We start from the raw sequence: 19,776 nt of genomic DNA on the forward strand, positions 1-19,776 counted from the left end.
CTCTTGGCTTTGCGAGGGAGAAGTCTCTCGTTTCCTGGCATAAAAATTGCAGGATGTTTGTAACTGTTCCACTTTGGTGGCATGCATAAAGAGGCGAGCCCCAGTCTCCGCTCGAGCAAACGACAAGGCTTTGCGGCTGGACATTGTTCGAGGCGACCTTGACCACTGTCCGCAGCTACCCTATGGCAAAGTGATGCTGGCAGGGTCAAAGGGCATCAGCAAAGCAAGCGAAGCCCGCAGGACGCAGGACAGGAAGAGCAGAATGATGGCAGATCAGAAGTGAAGTGAGTCACTCTTCTCCTTGCCCACATTTTTTTTCCTTCCCCCTGCAGCCACGAAAGAAGTGAAGCAATGAAAAGCTTCAATAGGCAGGAAAGTCCCCGCCCAGGAAATCTAATACTACATCCCTTCTTCTGAAAAGTTTTGCTTTAGCAGAGGCTGCCGGGGAGTGGACCCGTCTTGGTGAGTGGATGCAAACCTCTTCTCCTGTGCCTTGCAGATGTTTAAAGCTTAAGCTAGGGCTGAAAGGCTGCTTGTGCCGTGGTGGCTGTGGAAAAGATTAGGCTTGCAGGCAAAGATATTTGCAAACAGCCCGGCTGAATTTGCACAAGTCTTTCAACACCTCACACATCCCTCCCCAAGAATCCTGGGAACGGTAGCTTGTCAAGCATTCTTGGAATTGTACCTCTGGGAGGAGTAAACTACAGTTCCCAGGATTCATTGCAGGGGGTGCACTTTAAATGTTTGGTGCGTGCAACGTCTCCTTCCTTCAGCAAATCCCCAGTCAATATTCTGAGGGGAAAAGTGTGTGTGTGTGTGTGTGTGTGTGTGTGTAGGGTGGGGCAATTTAATTCACAAGCCACCCTGCAACTCCTTCCAGTTGTAGTCAATCATTCCTCCCTCCTTTAAACTTTCTAAAAACAGTAGCTATTGGGACCATCACAAAAGGGGGGGGGCTGCCTGCCCCTGTCATTTTTCTACCCTTGGTAATTCAAGTACTAGCATAACCTCCACCTGTATTTCCATTTTTGTGCCTGACTGATTCATTAGAACAGATGGAAACAAGTGGGGACCTGCAACAAAATTTTGCGGTTTATCCCCATTTCCAAGCAGTAGCTTAGAACAAGAGGAGCTCCTTAGCTCAGTGCAGATGGGGTCAGATGGGACCAGTTTACTTTGTTACTATTCCTGTAGGCCTTTCGCCACTGTATTAAAAGCATCAGGTAGGAGATGAAGGATTATGGTGCTGGAGGAGACTCTTGAGAGTCCCATGGACTGCAAGAAGATCAAACCTATCCATTCTCAAGGAAATCGGCCCTGAGTGCTCACTGGAAGGTCAGATCCTGAAGCTGAGGCTCCAGTACTTTGGCCACCTCATGAGAAGAAAAGACTCCCTGGAAAAGACCCTGATGTTGGGAAAGATGGAGGGCATAAGGAGAAGGGGACGACAGAGGATGAGATGGTTGGACAGTGTTCTCGAAGCGACTAGAATGAGTTTGGCCAAACTGCGGGAGGCAGTGGAGGATAGGGGTGCCTGGCGTGCTCTGGTCCATGGGGTCACGAAGAGTCGGACACGACTGAACGACTGAACAACAACAAGAGATGAAGAGAAAGAGTTTTGACTTAATGTGCCAGCCTCCAGTGACCCTTCCCCTATTAGGTGTGAAGAGGATCTTTGCCTAAATACAACGCACAGAGCATGAGATCTGCCCCTGATCTAGGCATCTGTTCCAGCTGAGAGCTTTCTTGCTTTTAAATAAATAAATGGGGAAGTTAGCATAAACTGGCCCAACTGCCCTTCCCCATTGCAACAGATTGGCATCCCCCCCCACACACACATCAGAAGCTATCAATGTGGCAATGGGTGGCATGTGACTTGAGCATACTTTTCTGAGCTTAAAGCGCATTACAAAACCCAAGGCTGGCTGCTTGAGTCATTTCCATGGCCCTGGGACATGATCAGCCACAGCTGGCTGCTAACTTTGCAAATGAATTGCTTCAGCAAGCTGAAAGGCAGTATTTAAACAAGGACTTAGGAAGATGAGCCCTGCTGAATTAGATGGAGGTCTTTTTGGCCCGGCCTCTTGCCTCCCACGGCAACCAGTCAAATGGTTCAAGGAAATTCTAAGGGTAGCATGAAGATCATCCCCACCCCCACGCAATGGAGTGCAAAAATGCTCCCCTTGACCTTGACATTTAGCCATTGTAGCCAATGATCACAAACAAACCTGGCCACTGTCATCCGTGTGCTAGTAACCTCCAGGCTGGACTACCGCAGTGCACCCTATGTGGGGCTGCCCCTTAGGTTGACCCAGAAGCTGCACCTAGTGCAAAATTGCATGTTCTGACTGATCATTGGGGCAGAATATTGCAGCACTGCTGAAAGCACACTGGCGGCCAATTTCTTGCTGGGCTAAGTTCAAGGTGCTAAAAGCCTTATACACCTCAGGAGGAGGATCCCTAAAATGCCACCCCCTATGTACCCAACTGATCACTGTGCTCTACAGGAGAGAAGGCCACCTCAAATACCATCGCACCAGGAAGCCTGTTCTGTATGATATAGTTATGGGACCTTTTAGTGAGATGAAACCCACCCTTCAGAACTCCCTCTCATTTTATCTCAGATGTTGTTGTTGTTCAGTCGTTCAGTCGTGTCCGACTCTTCGTGACTTCATGGACCAGAGCACGCCAGGCACGCCTATCCTTCACTGCCTCCCGCAGTTTGGCCAAACTCATGTTAGTAGCTTCGAGAACACTGTCCAACCATCTCATCCTCTGTCGTCCCCTTCTCCTTGTGCCCTCCATCTTTCCCAACATCAGGGTCTTTTCTAGGGAGTCTTCTCTTCTCATGAGGTGGCCAAAGTACTGGAGCCTCAACTTCAGGATCTGTCCTTCTAGTGAGCACTCAGGGCTGATTTCTTTGAGAATGGATAGGTTTGATCTTCTTGCAGTCCATGGGACTCTCAAGAGTCTCCTCCAGCACCATAATTCAAAAGCATCAATTCTTCGGCGATCAGCCTTCTTATCTCAGATAGGGCCATATTTGTTCCTTTTTAGTGCCTTTTGGACCTACCATTTGCAACCAGTGGAGATTTATTATCCCACCTTTTTTCTTCATCGGGCTAGGAACTGTATTTATATATATGTTTTTATTGTTGATTGGGTTTTTTATTGTTGAGTCCCTTTGGGATGTTTCATGGGAAGCGATTCATGAATGAATGATGAATTAATTAATTGAAGTAAACCAATACTCTGGGAAGTTGTCTAATCCCCATCCGAAATCCCTCTGAGCCAGTGGACCTCACTACTTTCCATAGGTTTATTTGCCAGCAATGTTAGCAGTCAAGTATTCCATGCTGCACAGAATATTTTACATAATGGAGGAAGAAAGACCAAGAAAGAGACTAGACCAAGGATGGGGAACTTGGGATGTTCCAGTTGTATCATCAGCATCAATTGGATTTCTTACCAGGTCTTCACTATTAGGTCCCAGTTACAATAATATAAAGCTACAATATTGTAATAAATAGAAATTATATACGGTGTGTGTGTGTGTGTGTGTGTGTGTGTGTAATATCAGTTGAAGCAATTTGCAATCAGTTTATACTCACACATATATATTAGGTGTCAAAGGCCAGTAAGAGAGCTGTATCTCCAGAAATTGACAAAGGCTGTATAGTGACACAACTCTGTAGGTAGGGAATTCCACAGCTAAGGGATTGCCACAAGGAAGCCCCTGTCCTAGGTCAGCTATCCCTGAGCTTTCAAGGGCAGATGAACTATGAGAAGGTGCCCTCTGCTGATCTTAACATGCAGGAGGGAATGTAGGGAAGGGTGTGGGGTTTTTTTCTCTGATATTTGATACACATTGTCATCTCAAGTGCCCTCAAACACCCAAAGAGATATATGGTCCAAAATCAAAAATTGCTTAACCGCACCACTGATTCAACAGTCAACCTTCAATATTCTCCTTGCCAAGCATGCATTTCTCAGTGAGCTATGTCCCCTCTGTCTCATTCAGGGTGGTAGCAATCTGTGGGTGGACTGCTCTGTTCCAAGCATGATAACCCTGAGATTTTTCTTTCTCTGCAGATCCCAGAACCATGTACACAGCAATCCCCAAAAGGTAATGAACTTTTTTTCACTGCCCATCCAATAGCATTTTCCAGACAGGCTCCCTGAAACTGTTTAAACACCTTAAAAATTATTATTATTATTATTATTATTATTATTATTATTATTATTATTATTAAGCTTGTTTGCTATGTAGGGCACTCCCAGACTGTTGCTGTTTTTGGGTGGGATGTAATCACAAACCCGGTAAATTTAAGTCGCACAATTATAATTGGTTGGGAGGTTTTGTGCAACAAACCCACTCCCCCGAAATGGAACAAGTCTTGTTTTGACACAATGTCATCAAATCTCCCTGCAAACAAATAAGAAGAAATCCTAATTGAATGGTTGATGTCTTCAAATCTCCCTGCAGACAAATTTGGATGAAATTTCAATAAACAGGTCATCAGGAAGCACCCATAGTTTGTTACTCAGTGGAAGGTTCCCCAGTTTGAGGTTCAGAAGGTAATTGGCTCTACCACTGTGCTACCATTTTGCATCTGACTCCAGCTCATGGACCTTGAGATGCTAATTAAACAAACAACAAAGTAGATCCCAACATGCATCATGTAAACAGTCTGGTCTCCCTCTTTCCTCCCTCATCCTCTCTCCTCACCTGGATTCACCTTGTATCTCAAGGGCAGAGAAATGGTGCTTCTCCAGACATGCGATTCAGCTACATTAGTAAAGAAAAGGCGTTTTAAATGCATTCTAACACTGTGACACCAGATGGCGCTGTTGAGTTCTGTCTTTCTCCAATGTGATTTCCCATTAGGAGGTTTTCCTGAAACTTTTTTAAAAAATGTGTCTCCAGCTCTCATCTGGTATCAGAGTTACTTGAATAATGCAGGCGGAGTCCAGAGAGAAAAGAAACTGATCATACTTTATTGGGTAAACAGCAAAAAAGCAATAAATAATATGGGAAGAAATAAACAGAGATTTCTTGCCTTATTTACAGGCCTTGTTCAGAGTAGGGCTAGACATTCCTCAGCACATACTCCCTCAGAACTACACAGAGCACAAATGACCTCAGCAAGGATCATGACATTCTGACTGGTTGCAAGGCAGCATTTCCTCCACCACCCCCTGGTCGGTTGACTGTCAACAGAATTAACCCTTAAGCGACAAACTGAATAATCCCTGCTGTTGTACTTCCAACATCATCTGTCCCAGCTACTATGGTCGATGATTAAGAATGATGGATAGTTATAGTCCAACAACATCTAGAGCACAGGTTCCCCAATGCTGATCCATCCCTTTTCATCTTGTCTCTCTTTCTTTTTGCTCCTCCTTCTCCACTTGCATCTTACTGCCTTTTCCTTTGGTCTCATCCTATCCAATTCATTGCTTTCTTCCTTTTTTGCATGTCAGTGGCTCGCCCTTCGATGCTTCGGTAAAGGAGCCAGGCCTCCACATCTGGCGAGTGGAGAAGATGAAGCCTGTGTCGGTACCAGAAGAGATGAAAGGCATCTTCTATTCCGGGGATTCTTACCTGGTTCTTCACAATGGGCCTGATGAGCAGTCCAGTGTGCACATCTGGATTGGTAAGCAGCAAGGCTTGGCAGAGTTGAGATGAATTATCCATATGCAGAACCCATCTGTGGGTTGATTCAGTAGGAAAGCAGCCTCCATCCGCACTTTCTCCTGAGCCAAATATTAAAATATGAGGAAGTGACAGACACACATCAGGATATGAAAAAAGTGATCATATAGGGTTGCCATATTTCAAGATCACCCAAAAAGTTGCTGAGCCTTTTTTTTTCAACACTAGATCTTAAGACACCATGACATGTGTGACACAGGTCGTGCCTACTGGAGTTTAGGGAAATCTCTCTTCCATGTTGTTGTTCTTGTTGTTAGGCAGTATCCAACTAACATGTCCTGTCGGCATAAGGATTTATGCTTGTGTAACAAGACTTTTTCCTCCTCCCCCTGTGTGCACCCCAAGTCCTTCTTAGTTCTCAATGAGCTGTGGCCTCCCCCTTGGGGTTTTTCAAATGCTCCTTTTCAACTTCTGCAGTCCTGAAAGTTTATCTGAGCATGCTCATGCTACCCTCTTGTTTTCCAGTGGCCCTATTTTGGTCTCGTTTCTGTCAGTGCTCAACACCCAAGTTTGCTATTTGAGAGAGTGGTATACACGATAATTATCCTGGAATATCCATCAGAAGTGGAGCTGGAACGATTCCTATCAAATAACTGCTCTCTCCCTGTCACCCAGGCCAGAACTCCTCCCGAGATGAGCAGGGAGCCTGTGCTCTGCTCTCCACCAACCTCAACTTCTTCCTGAAAGAAAAGCCTATCCAGTACCGGGAGGTGCAGGGCAATGAGTCCGACATTTTCATGGAGTACTTCCCCCACGGCATCAAATACCAGGTAAGACAGGCCCGACCTAACCAGTTTTTCAAGTTGCTGCTTCGATCACCTGGGAGAACCGCTGCCAATCGTGAGCACAGTCACCTTATGAAAGAAAGCTTAGGCAACAAATCACATGCTCATTCGTTCCACATTTATCTGCCCAGGCCGGATAAATATGCATATGAGAAGCCATAATTCAGTCTAACCTACCTCCTAGGGATGTTGTGAGGATGATATGAGGAGGGCAAGAAACCCACACCTGCCAACTTGACATCTTTGGAGGGCACGGAGGCCATAAAGATGCTCAAGAGCAGGGGTAGGCAACCTAAGGCCCAGGGGCCGGATTTGGCCCAATCGCCTTCACAATCCGGCCCGCGAAGCAGCGTGTTTTTACATGAGTAGAATGTGTCCTTTTATTTATAACTAGTAGACATTAAACCCGTTAAATTAACGGGCACTAGAACATTCCTTCCGGCGTTTCCTCCATCGCTCTCTCTCCTCCGCCGCTTTGCTTCCACCCGTGCTCCCTCAGCTACCTTCCAGTCTTCCGCCCAGCCGCGCTTGCTCCCACCATGGGTCCCCCCAGCTCCCTCACCGTGCGGCCTTTCTGTTCCGCCCACTGGCTCCCTCTCTGCCTCGCCCGCCATGCTTTGTGGCTGGGCCGCCCCCAGGAAAGAACCGCCTGGGGGTTTCTGCTCAATCTCTCGGAGATCCCGGGGCCCCTGCGCTCCCTTGCTCCCACCTGGTAGGCGCCGTAGTTGCTCTCGGGGTCGCTGAGCGGCACGCGGCGCCCGAAGTCTCTGCGCTCCAAGTCCCAACAGCTGCCCGCGGAGCACATGCACAGTAGCGCAATCCCACGGACACAGGGACTGGACGCAGAGACACTTGCACTTTATTATTGTATATGCATCTCTGGGTTATTTGTGGGGCCTGCCTGGTGTTTTTACATGAGTAGAATGTGTCCTTTTATTTAAAATGCATCTCTGGGTTATTTGTGGGGAATAGGAATTTCTTCATTAATTTTTTTTCTTCAAAATATAGTCCGTACCCCCACAAGGTCTGAGGGACGGTGGACAAGCCCCCTGCTGAAAAAGTTTGCTGACCCCTGCTCAAGAGAAACAGAAAAGTTGGGGTGTGCAAAGTGCTTTTCTTCTAGGGGGAAAAATGTGTCAGTACTGTCTTGAGTACCCCGGGGGGGGGGAAGCACTGGGTGGGCAAAATCAAAATAAGTAAATAACGAATTTCACAAACACCGCACAAACTCATATGACAAAGCCTACAGTCGCAAACCTTCAAAGCAAGCAGCTCCTTGTGTCTCTACAGCAGCCTTTCGCCACCCTGGTACCATCCAGATGTTTTGACTACAACTCCCTACACTGGCTGGGGCTGACAGGAGTTGTAGTCCAAACACCTGGAGGGGTCCGGGGGGGGGGCAAAGGTTGTTCTAGAGCAGTGTTTCCCAACCTTGGGTCTCCAGCTGTTTTCAGACTACAATTCCTGTCATCTCTGACTACCGGTCTTGCTAGCTAGGGATGATGGGAGTTGTAGTCCAAAAACAGCAGAAGACCCAACGTTGGGAAACACTTCTCTAGATGAAATGACAAACAACTGATGCATTTTGACCAGGAACTGGTCTTCTTCTGTGGTCTAGTAATATCACAAAAATCGCAACGTACGAAACTGTGGAAAGCAGTACCCTTATTCTAGCCAAATCTGCCAAATTCAGGGCATATGGAATAGTGTAACAGCAGCGCCACCTGTAAACGACTCAGAAATTGCCTCTTTAAGTCTATCTAGAATGTGGCATTAGATAATTTGGAATTCAAAAGATATAAAATACCATGGTTTAGTGGTTAGAGTGTTGGACCTTGGAGACCAGGGTTTGGATCCCTGCTTGTCCATGAAGCTCCCTGGGTGACCTCGGGCCAGTCACTGCCTCTCGCAATAAACAAACAAGCAGCTTATCCCAAGGAGCCTACCCCCTTCACCACCCCAAACTCCAGCATCCTCCTGCTTCCTTGTAGAGCTCAACCTCTTTTGTCTGTGTTCCACAGGAAGGAGGTGTGGAATCTGCCTTTAACAGAACCCAGGCCAGCCAGCAACCCAGTCCTATTCGCAAACTCTACCAGGTGAAGGGGAAAAAGAATATCCGGGCCACTGAAAAAGAATTGAGCTGGGCTAGTTTTAACACCGGCGACTGCTTTATCCTGGATCTAGGAGAGGTGAGCCTGAAAAGAGGAGGAGGGGAAACCTCTCTTGACCTGTGTATCCTATTTATAATTGCTGTGTTGTTTTTAATGTGTGGTTTTGGTGGGGTTTTTTGCATACAGTGGTACCTCGGGTTAATTCGTTCCGGAAGTCATTCTTAACCTGAAGCGTTCTTAACCCGAGGCACGCATTCCCTACATAGGCCTCCTGCGGCCCAGGAAGCAAAGTTCGCAACCCGGAGCACCTACTTCCAGGTTTGCGGAGTTCTTAATCGAAGCGTTCGTAAGTAGGACGGTTCATAACCCAAGGTGCCACTGTATTTTAATTACAAACGTTTATGTTTCAACATTTTGTGTGTGTGTGTGTGTGTTTTAATTACGGTTGCTTATCTTTTAATGTTTGCTCCAATTGTTTTTCACACGCAAACTGCTATTTTGGCGTTTCAGTGGCACATAAATTAAATAATGTTAAGAGCATAAGAGGAGCCTGCTGGATCAGGCCAATGGGCCATCTAGTCCGGCATCCTGTTCTCACAGTGGCCAACCAGATGCCCGTGGACCGGAGTGTAAGAACAATCTCTCCTCCTGCAGTTTCCAGCAATTGGTATTCAGAACCATTACTGCCTCCATCATGGACAATGTTGATGGTGCTGTGGGGATGAGAGAGGGAACATACATGTTTGGAAGATGGGCCAGCATGGTCTGCTAATGCCCTGTGAATAGGGATGGAAGGAGGCAGCTCTTTGCATCCCAGTTTTGTGTTCATTACCATCAGCCCTCTTTCCACTGCAATTCAGCTTCCCCTAAGACCTACATAGTTTGTCTTGCTATTTGGTATATCTGAAACTGACGCACTTAATGGCATAATAAATTTCAGTGGAAGGGAAGCATCAAAGACAAAGCAGAAAACAATGTAATTATTTATATGATGTTTACAAACTAAGAAAACGATAGCAAATGCTCGTACTCTCCTGGGTCGTTTTCATTACTGACCCCTGACAAAAATGAGAATTGCAGCAAGCCCCGCTCCTGATTCCATTCCCGACAGAATTCTCAAACATCCCTAGTTGGGAGAGTGCACAACCACGTACATTGGGTGGAAAGAAATGTGCTCCTTTGTGTAGGATCACGGTGGGTGTTCTGGATGTGGGGTGGGTGTGGGAAGCACATGGATGAGCTGCATGAGGCATGGTATTCTGGCCACAAATGGATTGAGGTTTCTCCTCTTGGCCTCTCCTTCCAGAACATCTTCACTTGGTGTGGCGGCAAATCCAACATCTTAGAGCGCAACAAAGCCAGGGATTTAGCAACGGCAATTCGGGATAGCGAGAGGAAGGGGAAAGCCAAAGTGGAGATAATTGCAGATGGCGAAGAGCCGGCTGAGATGATAGCGGTAAGTTCCTTGCAAGAGAGGAAAACGTTTTGGGGAAGCTGTGGGTTGGTGTCTAGGAAGCAGATGGGCATTAATCAAGTTCTCGGCATCAAGCTGGAGGTGGGACCTGTCTTAATTTGGTGGGATATAAAAGCCACTGCCAAAGGAGGGTCTGAGATATGGGCCTGCCCTGTGAAACGCTCTCCCATCAGACGTCATGGAAATAAGAAACTATCCTACTTTTTTTTTTTTTTTTTTTTTTACAAAAATGGGACAACTTTATTCAGACAATAAACACCAAACACGACTTTTAAATTAACATAGCAGCTAAGACCTGGTGAAAAAAAACCATACAAGTCAAATATTTCTATACACCAAAACAGAAAGGTTAAAGGGGGAGGGGGGCATGGTTCAGAGGTATTCAGCAGGAGCCTGCAAAAGGACAGAAATGTTCCAAAATGTGCTTTTTCCTTGAGTTGCAAACAATATAACCGTGTAGAAAGACAGAATGAGAATCCTGTTCTTTATCCTGGGAGGCTCCTGTCCAGCAGCCTCCATCTAACCCCACCCCCACCCCAGGGAAAAGAGGACGGCCTCTGCCTGGGGACCCTCTGGCTCCAAATAGGAATAGGGTCTTTTCCCCTGAGAAACACCGTTGTTGCAACAGCTTCAATAAAGATCAAGCTTACTAGCTACTTTGCTTCTCAATCTTCTCTGGTTGGCCCTCTGTTTTTTACTGTTGTAAGAATTTTAAGGTATTTTATTTATATATAATAATTGTTATTAATGTACCAAAAGACAGGCCTCACTCCATTTTTGACTCCCAACTGACCAAGCATTTCTTTGTCTCAGGAACGAAAGGGGGGGGTTGCCCCTCCAGCTACTCAGCAGCCCTCTGCCTGAGTGATAATCTCTGGCATCCTGATACCTGAGTGCCAGACAAAAGGGTGTGATTAACTTGGCTGGGAAATAGGGAAATGTAAATATCTTTTGTTTCACTTGATGGGTTTTTGGTGGAGGGCAAGAGGAGACATGGGGGCAGGGTCCAGGATGCTCAAATCACTGCTAACGGACCCTCCCAATTTGTGATGTATGTATGATGTATGGAGGGGTGGTCTTGAGCTGGAGGGGGGCAATTTCAAAAGTCTATATAGGAGCTTGCGCGCCATTGTTTGAGGTCTTTTGCTTGCAAAACACCCTGCTGCAGCAGTTTCTAATAAACAATCCTTGCTTTGGGAGATTCAGTATCGTCTGTTTTTTGCATTGTGCATCTGACAGGGAGGGAGCCCTGCTAAGGCTCTCTCTCTGGGTTCGCGGACTCCCATCTGGGGCCGAACCTATTTTTTTATAACATTACTCCTACCAATGGAGAACCTGCAAGGGACTTTGCAAGGGCTCTTGTGTACCCCATAAGGGAATAAGGGCAGATTTTTTTCTTATTACAGGACATAGGAGATAGGATTGTTTGTCCATGCAGCTCAGTATTGTCTACTCTGACTGGTAACATCTTTCCAAGGTCTGAAGCAGAGCAGGGCCTTTCTAATTACTGTATCTGCTATTTCAGGGGTGGGGAGCTGGCGGCCCTCCAGATATTGTTGGTTTACAACTCTCATCATTCCTACTCATTGGCAATGCTTTGTTGGGGCTGATGGGAGTTGGATCCTTTACAAACAACAACACTAGAGATGCTCTGGATTGGACCCGAACCTTCTGTGTGCAAACAATGTTCTCCCCAACTTTAGGAAGCTGCCTTATGCTAGATCAGCCCACTGGTCCATCTAGTTTAGTACTGTCTCCAGGATCCCACCCCTCCTTCTCTCCTGCTAGGGATTGAACAGAAGACCTTCTCTCTGCCACTGCAACTCATCCTTTGTCATTGTCAAGCAATGCACAGAGGTGGAGTTCTGAGCCCAGAAATGAAACATCTGGAAGCTGGGTGTCAGCATGACCTGCCGCTGTCTTTTTCTAGGTCCTGGGTCCTAAACCAGCTCTGAAAGAGGGCAGTCCAGAGGAAGATGTCATGGCTGATCGGAAAAATGCAGTTGCCGCTGTACTTTATAAGGTAACAACCTGTTGGGCTGCTGTCAGCAGCTCCTGGCTAGTTGCCCAGAAAAGTATAAAGACAAGGGAAAGTTTCTTACTGTCCTTTTTTATTTCAAACCTTTACAGAGAGAGGCTATAAAACACAGCCTCTTGGATAATGTTGTTGTCCCGAGTGAATCTCCACCCCCATCTCTCCCACTTCCTCATTTGTCATTCTCATCCTTTCCTCTACGTGTGCTGCTACCTGCCCTCTGTCTTTGAGCTCTTTGCTCTCCTACTTTTAAGGCTCACCAGGTTCTGGGAGATGGAGGGTCTGGAATGCTTTATAATGACAACGTGTCAGTCAGCTGTTGCTCAGGCTCTCCCATTATTTCCCAGCTGCCATTTTGTATCCAGCTTCACCACCACCCCAGCTGCCATTTTGTATCCAGCTCCACCACCACCCCAGCTGCCATTTTGTATCTAGACCCACCACCACCCCAGCTGCCATTTTGTATCCAGCTCCACCACCACTCCAGCTGCCATTTGGCACTTGGCTCTGTTTGGTGGATCCAGTAATAAACAAAGTAGTCCTGCCGCACATGGATGGTCTCATGTCAACGAAGGCACTTGCTCCTCTTTTCTTCTCATCTCCCAGGTATCGGACATGACGGGGAAAATGAGCCTGACAAAGGTCTCGGAGTCCAGTCCATTCCGCCAGGACCAGCTCATTACTGATGATTGTTTCATCCTGGACAACGGGCTATGTGGGAAAATCTACGTTTGGAAAGGTGAGACACGCAACGCACTGCTATGAGAACAGCCTCAACACTTGGTGTTGGGACTCTGTGAGTCGGAAAGGGATCTCTTAACAATTCTCAACACTCTTAACCACAGTTCCTAGAAGTCTTTGGAGGAAGCCATGATGGTTTAGTGACAGATGGTTCACATTTAGGAGGTTTTCTTCCTTCCTAATAATATTAGTTTCCCCCCCCCCACATCCTTCCCAGTAAACACCAGCTCTTCTCTGCTTGCTCAGCATTAGACATGCTCTCTCTCAGCTCTTCTGACCTGTCCTTTTCCATCTTTCCTTGAGCAGGGCTCCGAGCAAATGAGCAGGAACAACAGGCAGCCCTGAAGGTAGCTGAGGACTTCATCACTCAGATGAAGTATCCCCTGAACACACAGGTAAGCAAGCAGGGGCTGGGCAGCCTTATCAAAGTTTCCAGAAGGCTCTACTAAATGAAGGAAATATCCAGGGCCAGATTCAGGTTTGATGAGGCCCTAAAATACTGAAGGTAATGGGGCCCTTTATATGTCCAGCTGTCCTTTGTCAACAACAAATTGTCGTTGTTGTTTGTGTTGAATATATGCTATATGCAGAATGTAGGCACCCTATACATAGAAATGAGCAAACCAATGATATTTTAGGGAGCAGGCTAGCAGGCAGGTCCCATTACTTACATAATAGGAGCCTACACAACACAAAACACTGTTGCTGTATGTAGGTTTTATTTTATTGGTTTTTTCTCTTCTATTTTGGAAATGTACATCCAGGGTTTTTTTTTCTTTAATTTTTTTGGGGGGCCCCAAGAGAGTGGGGCCCTAAGTTATAGCTTGTTTAGCTTATATGTAAACCTGGCACTGGAAATATCCCCAAACTTAGGCAATGAATGGCAATTTCATTGCCATTTACTCTGATTCCAGTGCACTCCCACCACGGGCATTTGAAGCCATGCACACATGACATTAGCCACAACCCACATCTATCCTGTAGTTTATTGAGGAATGCTGCTGTTGGATGCATTTTCCCTCAAACCACCTTCCATCTGATTTGAAAACGAAAGCCATCATTAAGCTTGAGGTGTGCACATTTGAGACAGCTTTTTCACGTGCGCAGGCGACATCTTTGTGAATAGGAGCTGGGAGGGGTTGCAGGTGTGGGGAAACCAAACATGCAATGTGCTTCAGGTGAAGACCCCCCCCCCTCTGGTGTGTGCAGCAGCGTGCAAATACAACTTAAAATGCAGTGGGGTAAAAGAAATTAGCTGCACTTTGAGCCCTTAATGTGTGCATCTCCTTAGGACGGGGGTCAGCAACCTGTGGCTCCGGAGCCGCATGCGGCTCTTTTACACGGCTGCCGCGGCTCTGGGGCTCCGGGGCAGATAAGCGCGCCCACTTCTCCAGCTGGCCAGCGGAAGCGACCGCCCTCCAGCTGGCCGGCGGCCCGTCCTCCGGAGGCTGAGGGCGCTGCTCAGGGGCGTACCCAGGATCACATGGCCTTGAACAGCGGGGCAGCGGGGCTCGGAGGCGGTGGAGACGCAGTAGAGGTGGCGCAGCTCAGCTGAGGGCTCTGGCGGGGACTCCTTCGGTGCGCACTCAGGGGCGTACCCAGGATCACATGGCCTTGAACAGCGGGGCAGCGGGGCTCGGAGGCGGTGGAGACGCAGTAGAGGTGGCGCAGCTCAGCTGAGGGCTCTGGCGTGCACTCCTTCGGGAAGAGATGGAGCTGGGCGAGCGGGAGGGGGAACTTTGAAGACCCCGCCTCCGAAGCAGGCGTCCATGGGAGAGGCCGCCCCCCCAAGCCTGCCTGGCGGGACCAACCCTGCCCAGCTCCGGGAGTCTTCCTAGCGTGGGAGGCGGCCTTGGGGCAGACAGGGGAGCTCCGGGGTCGGCAGCTATGTGGGACCCCGCGGCATCCAGAGGCACCTGGGAGGCGGGACAGGATGGGGGCAGGAAGGGGGCCTTTGGACGCGTGCCCGCACGGGCACTGGAGGCCAGGACTCCTTGGCTGGGTCGTGGGACCGCGGGGGCGGGCTGGCCGCGGTTCCTCTCGGAAGGCTGCTGGCTGCTGCGTTGAGGCGACGACGAGGTAGGCAGCTGTGGGCTGGGCCAGGGGCGGCAGGTGGCAGGCGAGGGCGAGGGGGGAAGCCCTCTTTTTAAAAATGGTCGAGGAAGCGGTGCCTGTTTCCCTGCCGCTGCCTCCTTCGCTCCTGGTTCCGCTCGCAGCATCAGACCGCGCTCTCGCGGGCGCGCGTCTCTCTCCGCCCCGGAGCAAGGCCGGGACGTTTTGCAGTTTTTCCTCTTTCCTGAGTGTGTGTTAGGGGAGCCTTGACAAAGCACCTGTTGGCGTGGAAGAGAGGAGTCCTAACTTGGATCTGTGTTCATGTGCAAAATCTATCGCCACTGTCATTAAGGGGGCAGGGAACTCCCCTAAAAAGGTTTGAACACTACGAACTACTACAGCCACCTGTATGCAAGTCAGCACAAACATCACAGGCTTCTCTGGTGCAATTCTGTGCTTTATTTAGCAAGAGAGGAGGTTGGAAGAGGTGAACATAGCCTCTGGTCTGAAATATTAAGAGTAAAAGACACTAAGATTATTGTAAAAGCCAGCAGTCTTCAATTAGACATGGGACAAACATTTAACACAAGTGTGCAGTTGAGGACTCATTTTTTAAAAAACACACAAATCAAATATTTGTATGCTGTTGCAACCCACCTTGGATCAGGCTGTGACCTGGTAGTGGTCCCCAGGGTGGATAAAAATGAATGATTTTTTTTTTAAAAAAAAAAAATGGATTTTTTTTATTTAAATAGGATTTTTTTATTTAAATCGGATTTTTTTTATTTAAATTGGATTTTTAAAAATAAAATGCAGTGTTATATTTGTTTTAAATGTCGCAGTGGTTTTGCGGCTCCCAGATTTTTTTTCCCCTTCGGAAACGGGTCCAAGTGGCTCTTTTGGTCTTAAAGGTTGCAGACCCCTGCCTTAGGATGACCAAATGAGACCTGGGAATGTTGCAATGTGCTTGATCACCAGTGAAGCTGTTAAAAACTTAAGAGCAGCCCTAATGGAACTGACCAAATGCCCATCTAGCAAGGGAGCCTGGTTCACACAGTGCTCAGCCACAGGAGCATAGCTAGCTGCTCCAGCACTCGGTGCGGCAGAGGCGGGGCAAGCTGCCCATGGGGGTCACCGTGGCCCCCAGTGATCCGTCCAGGCCCCACGCTGTCATTTCGGGCAGTGCAGGGCCTCGAGCCACCAGGAGAGACGCATGGCTCGGGCACACTGCAGGCCAGGCCCCGAGGTAAGTGCCACCCCCCGCGGTGTGCCATTTTGTCGCCCCCCTCAAAGATGACACCCAGGGCAGACCGCAGCCCCTGCAGCCCCCCTTCCTACGCCCCTGCCCAGCCAGATTCCTCAGCTCTAGGCAACTGGTGAACATTTATTTATTTAGAGCATTTGTACCCCACTCTTAAGCCAAAAAGGCTCTCAGTTCAGCTTACATACAGCCAATTAAAACAAGACAGTTCCTGCCCACAGGCTTACAGTCTAAAAAAACCATGACACACAAGGGAAAGGGGACAGGGAGGGAAGAGGAAAAAAGCAAATCCAGGTGTTGAGTAGTGAGTGGGTAGATGGATGAAGACACAGCTCTTAAAATAACCAACTCTTTATTTCAGCTCTGAGTCCTGGACTGAACAACAGCTTAGCCGCCTGGCTTATATAGTATTCAGTAACTCGCAACAGTAACAAACTCCCTCTAGCTACCAAATCCGTGAACGCCACTCTCAATCCTTCATTTGCATGTTGGGGGGACCTGAGTGGAAACCGCAGCCACGGTGGGCAGAGTGAGAACTGCAGCCACGGTGGCCAGAATGAGTACTGCAGTTAAACTTAAGCCATTACACACAAAGGAAAGGGGACAGGGAGGGAAGAGGAGAAAAAGCAAACCCAGGCACCAGTTTTCGAAGAGTAGTTCTTATAATCACCAGCTGGCATAGAAACAGCTCAGGGGCAGGAGGTGCCTGATGGAGCGTGTCTTGGCAATGGGTACAGTGCCAGGCAATGGGTACAGTGCCAGGTCAGATTTTTTATTTTATTTTATTAAAGTGGTGATCCTAGAGCATGCATCAGTTGTGGACCGTGCCAGGACCCTGGCAGCTGCCCATGGATGCCATGCTTGAAAAGGATGCTTGAAAAACACCCTCATTTCACATATACAGTGATATTGGCTGAGTCGGTGAGGATTAACCAGAAAATGAAATCTTGAGTTTGTGCTGGGTTAGCCCAATGAAAACATCAACTCCCTGTGCACTGGCAGTGAAAAGGGCAAACGGCATGCGAGAGACTCTTATTGAAACCGAAGAGGGGAAAGATGCCTAACGCCACAATGTTTTGATACAATTCTGTGATGCGGCCTTATCTGGAAATCATGTGGGCCCATGAGCGTGGTGGTCCAAAACTTCTGGAAGGAACCGGGTTGGGAAAACGTGGTGTCAGCAGTAGATATAATAGAGGCTGAGCAAACCATCTATAATGTAGACAGAATGGGTATTGTAAGAGCTTTCTCTCATAATATTAGAGGCAACAGAAGAGGCATTGCGGGAAATACAAATAGTGGCAAGATGCCACAAGTTGGCACTGCTTTAGAGCATTGCAGCTGTCCACTGCCAGGGCCCAGGGCCAGAGGAGGGAGCCCAGCAGAGGGCAACTTGCCCTGGGACCCTCAAACCTAGAACCAGCTTTGCCCATTTCTTTGGCATTGCCAGGGAGGGAAAAGAGGGGAGGGGTTGGAATAAAGCAAATGCTTGTGTACCGTTACACCAGGGCTATCCAACTTGGTACCCTCCAGATGTTCCGAATTCCAGCTCCCATTGGCCCCAGCCAGTATGGCCAGTGTTCAGGGATGAAGGAGTGGGTGACCCATAATAGATGGGTACCTGCCATGGGTGTCCTTTTCTCACGCACCTTTATCCTGTTTCCAGGTGGAAATCTTGCCCCAAGGCCGCGAAAGCCCTCTCTTCAAACAATTTTTTGTAAACTGGAAGTGAAACCGAGTCGACATCCTGAGCTGGCGATACTCCGTGCATGTGCCTTACTTACCCTGTTATCGACCATTATGCCTTATTAAAACGGAGCCACAGTGGCCTAACATTCTTCTTTGGACTGAAGTTACGTTTTTGCTCATTCGCAGCATTCCAGGCACAGAAAAAGGGGCACATGGCCGGGAATATGCTCTGCATGCAGAACATCCCATGTTCGGTGCCTGGCATCTCTTCTTTAAAAGGATCTCAGGCTGAAGGACAAGTGAAAGACCTCCACTTGCCCAAGACCCTGGAGAGCATCTGCTGGCCAGAGTAAATAATTTTGGGCAAGATGGGGCAATGGTCTGGCTCTGCTAGGGGTGGGGGAAATTTTTTATTACACTTTGCATTTGAGGGTGAATCTATCTAACCCACACTTCCTGAAGCAATGTAGGAACTGAAACATGGCAAGCCTCCAAAATTTGCCCTTCTCTGAATTTTGCAACGCAGATGTCCAGACAAATAATGTGCACAAGAATGCATATAGTCGGGGGAAGTGTACGAGGAAGGCATACAAAATGAATGGTGTTGGGGGAAATCGCTTTGCTCAACTGTGCATATTAGATAAAAAGGCATACTAAAATAGCAGAAATTCACACTAATGTCCTGAGGTTGTTTCCCCCACCCCCACACCCTGCTGCTTTCCAGGAGTGTAAAAAAAAAATTTCTTTCATAAAATACCATGAAAACAGGCTTAGATTGTTCCAGAACTGAAATGAACAATAACTTAAAAAGAAAAACCCACAATGGCATGATTTGATATTAATTTTAATAACTGCTGGTAAATGTCCAAGGCTCTTTGTGCCCATTTTGTACCTCTGGCAAGGCACAACCTGGGTTAGGTGCCCCTATTGCCCATCCAATACGAGAAAGGTGAGCAACGGGCAAGCTGGGGGGGGGGGTATCTACAGAGATCAGGTCTCTGTGTGTTTCGGGTGGAGGGGATTGGACACCAGATTTACGTCCTCTTAAAAGCGGCTCATAAAAGTCTCAATTTACAACAGAGTCTGGAATGCCTAGTGACTCGGGTGCTGAATGGCCCTCCTTACCCCTCCTTGCCTTAGGCAGCCCCATTCTTTTCAACAGAGTCTCTGTGGCATTCTGCCTACAATGACGCTTTGTCAGTCATCCCGGCAGGCCCCGGCAAGCGGTTCTGAATCATTCCACAGCTGCGCTAATGGCCCAACCACAGGAAGAGGCTGCCGATGAGCTGCTCCTCGGAGTGAAAAGTGACTCATGGTTTCCTTTCCAAAACAACAAATTCTGTCCCTGGTTCCAGTGGCTCACAGTGAAGCGCTTGGGGGCAAAGGCATCATCACAGAAGGAGGCCACCTTTTTGCCTTTTGACATACAAAAAAATTCTACGAAAGACTAGCTAGGGATGGTCATCTTCAAGCACTAAGGGCTCCTCCACACAACCTGGTTTGCATTCACAAAGCTTCTATAGCCAATCTTTATTGAGTATTCGTTCTGATTTGTTTATGGGGCGTTAATATGTCAATAAGCATTTGTCCTGTATTCACCCAGTTTTGCTCACGGGGCGTTTAAAAGTCTTCCCATTAATTATATTTCCACACGACTTTCCCAACCGCTTTCCAAACTGCAAAAAGTCTGTTTTGATGTGTTGTTTTAAAGCGGATATGTTGCAGACAGGCAACAGAGCAGTTTAATCCGGTTTAATTGAGCAAACTTAAATTTCCCAGTTATGCTCCTGAATCCCCGCCCCCAGCAAAATATTGACAGCCTATAGGGGTCAAACTGGGGCTTGTCAACCTGGGAAGGTAGCCCATCCAGGAGAAGAAAAACTCTGGTCCTAAACCTCCACTGCCTTGGGGG

General features: G+C 47.8%; 1 protein-coding gene across 2 annotated transcripts; it reads left to right on the forward strand.

Annotated features, from left to right (window-relative positions):
- Nucleotides 1-163: 163 nt before the first annotated feature.
- On the forward strand, nt 164-18,015 carry CAPG (capping actin protein, gelsolin like). 2 transcript variants are annotated; one of them, XM_033172219.1, is made up of 10 exons: nt 164-284; nt 4,093-4,126; nt 5,485-5,657; nt 6,332-6,486; nt 8,523-8,690; nt 9,919-10,068; nt 12,017-12,109; nt 12,728-12,860; nt 13,169-13,257; nt 17,842-18,015. In XM_033172219.1, the coding sequence occupies exons 2-10, from the start codon at nt 4,104-4,106 to the stop codon at nt 17,905-17,907; spliced, it is 1,050 nt and encodes a 349-aa protein (XP_033028110.1). In that variant the 5' UTR covers nt 164-284; nt 4,093-4,103; the 3' UTR covers nt 17,908-18,015. The 2 variants fall into 2 exon arrangements, with proteins under 2 accessions (XP_033028110.1, XP_033028109.1); XM_033172218.1 differs by lacking the exon at nt 164-284 and adding an exon at nt 331-462.
- The last annotated feature ends 1,761 nt before the right edge of the window (nt 18,016-19,776 follow it).

The sequence above is a fragment of the Lacerta agilis genome, chromosome 15 (genome assembly GCF_009819535.1).
Source record: "Lacerta agilis isolate rLacAgi1 chromosome 15, rLacAgi1.pri, whole genome shotgun sequence".
Lineage (NCBI taxonomy): Eukaryota > Metazoa > Chordata > Lepidosauria > Squamata > Lacertidae > Lacerta > Lacerta agilis.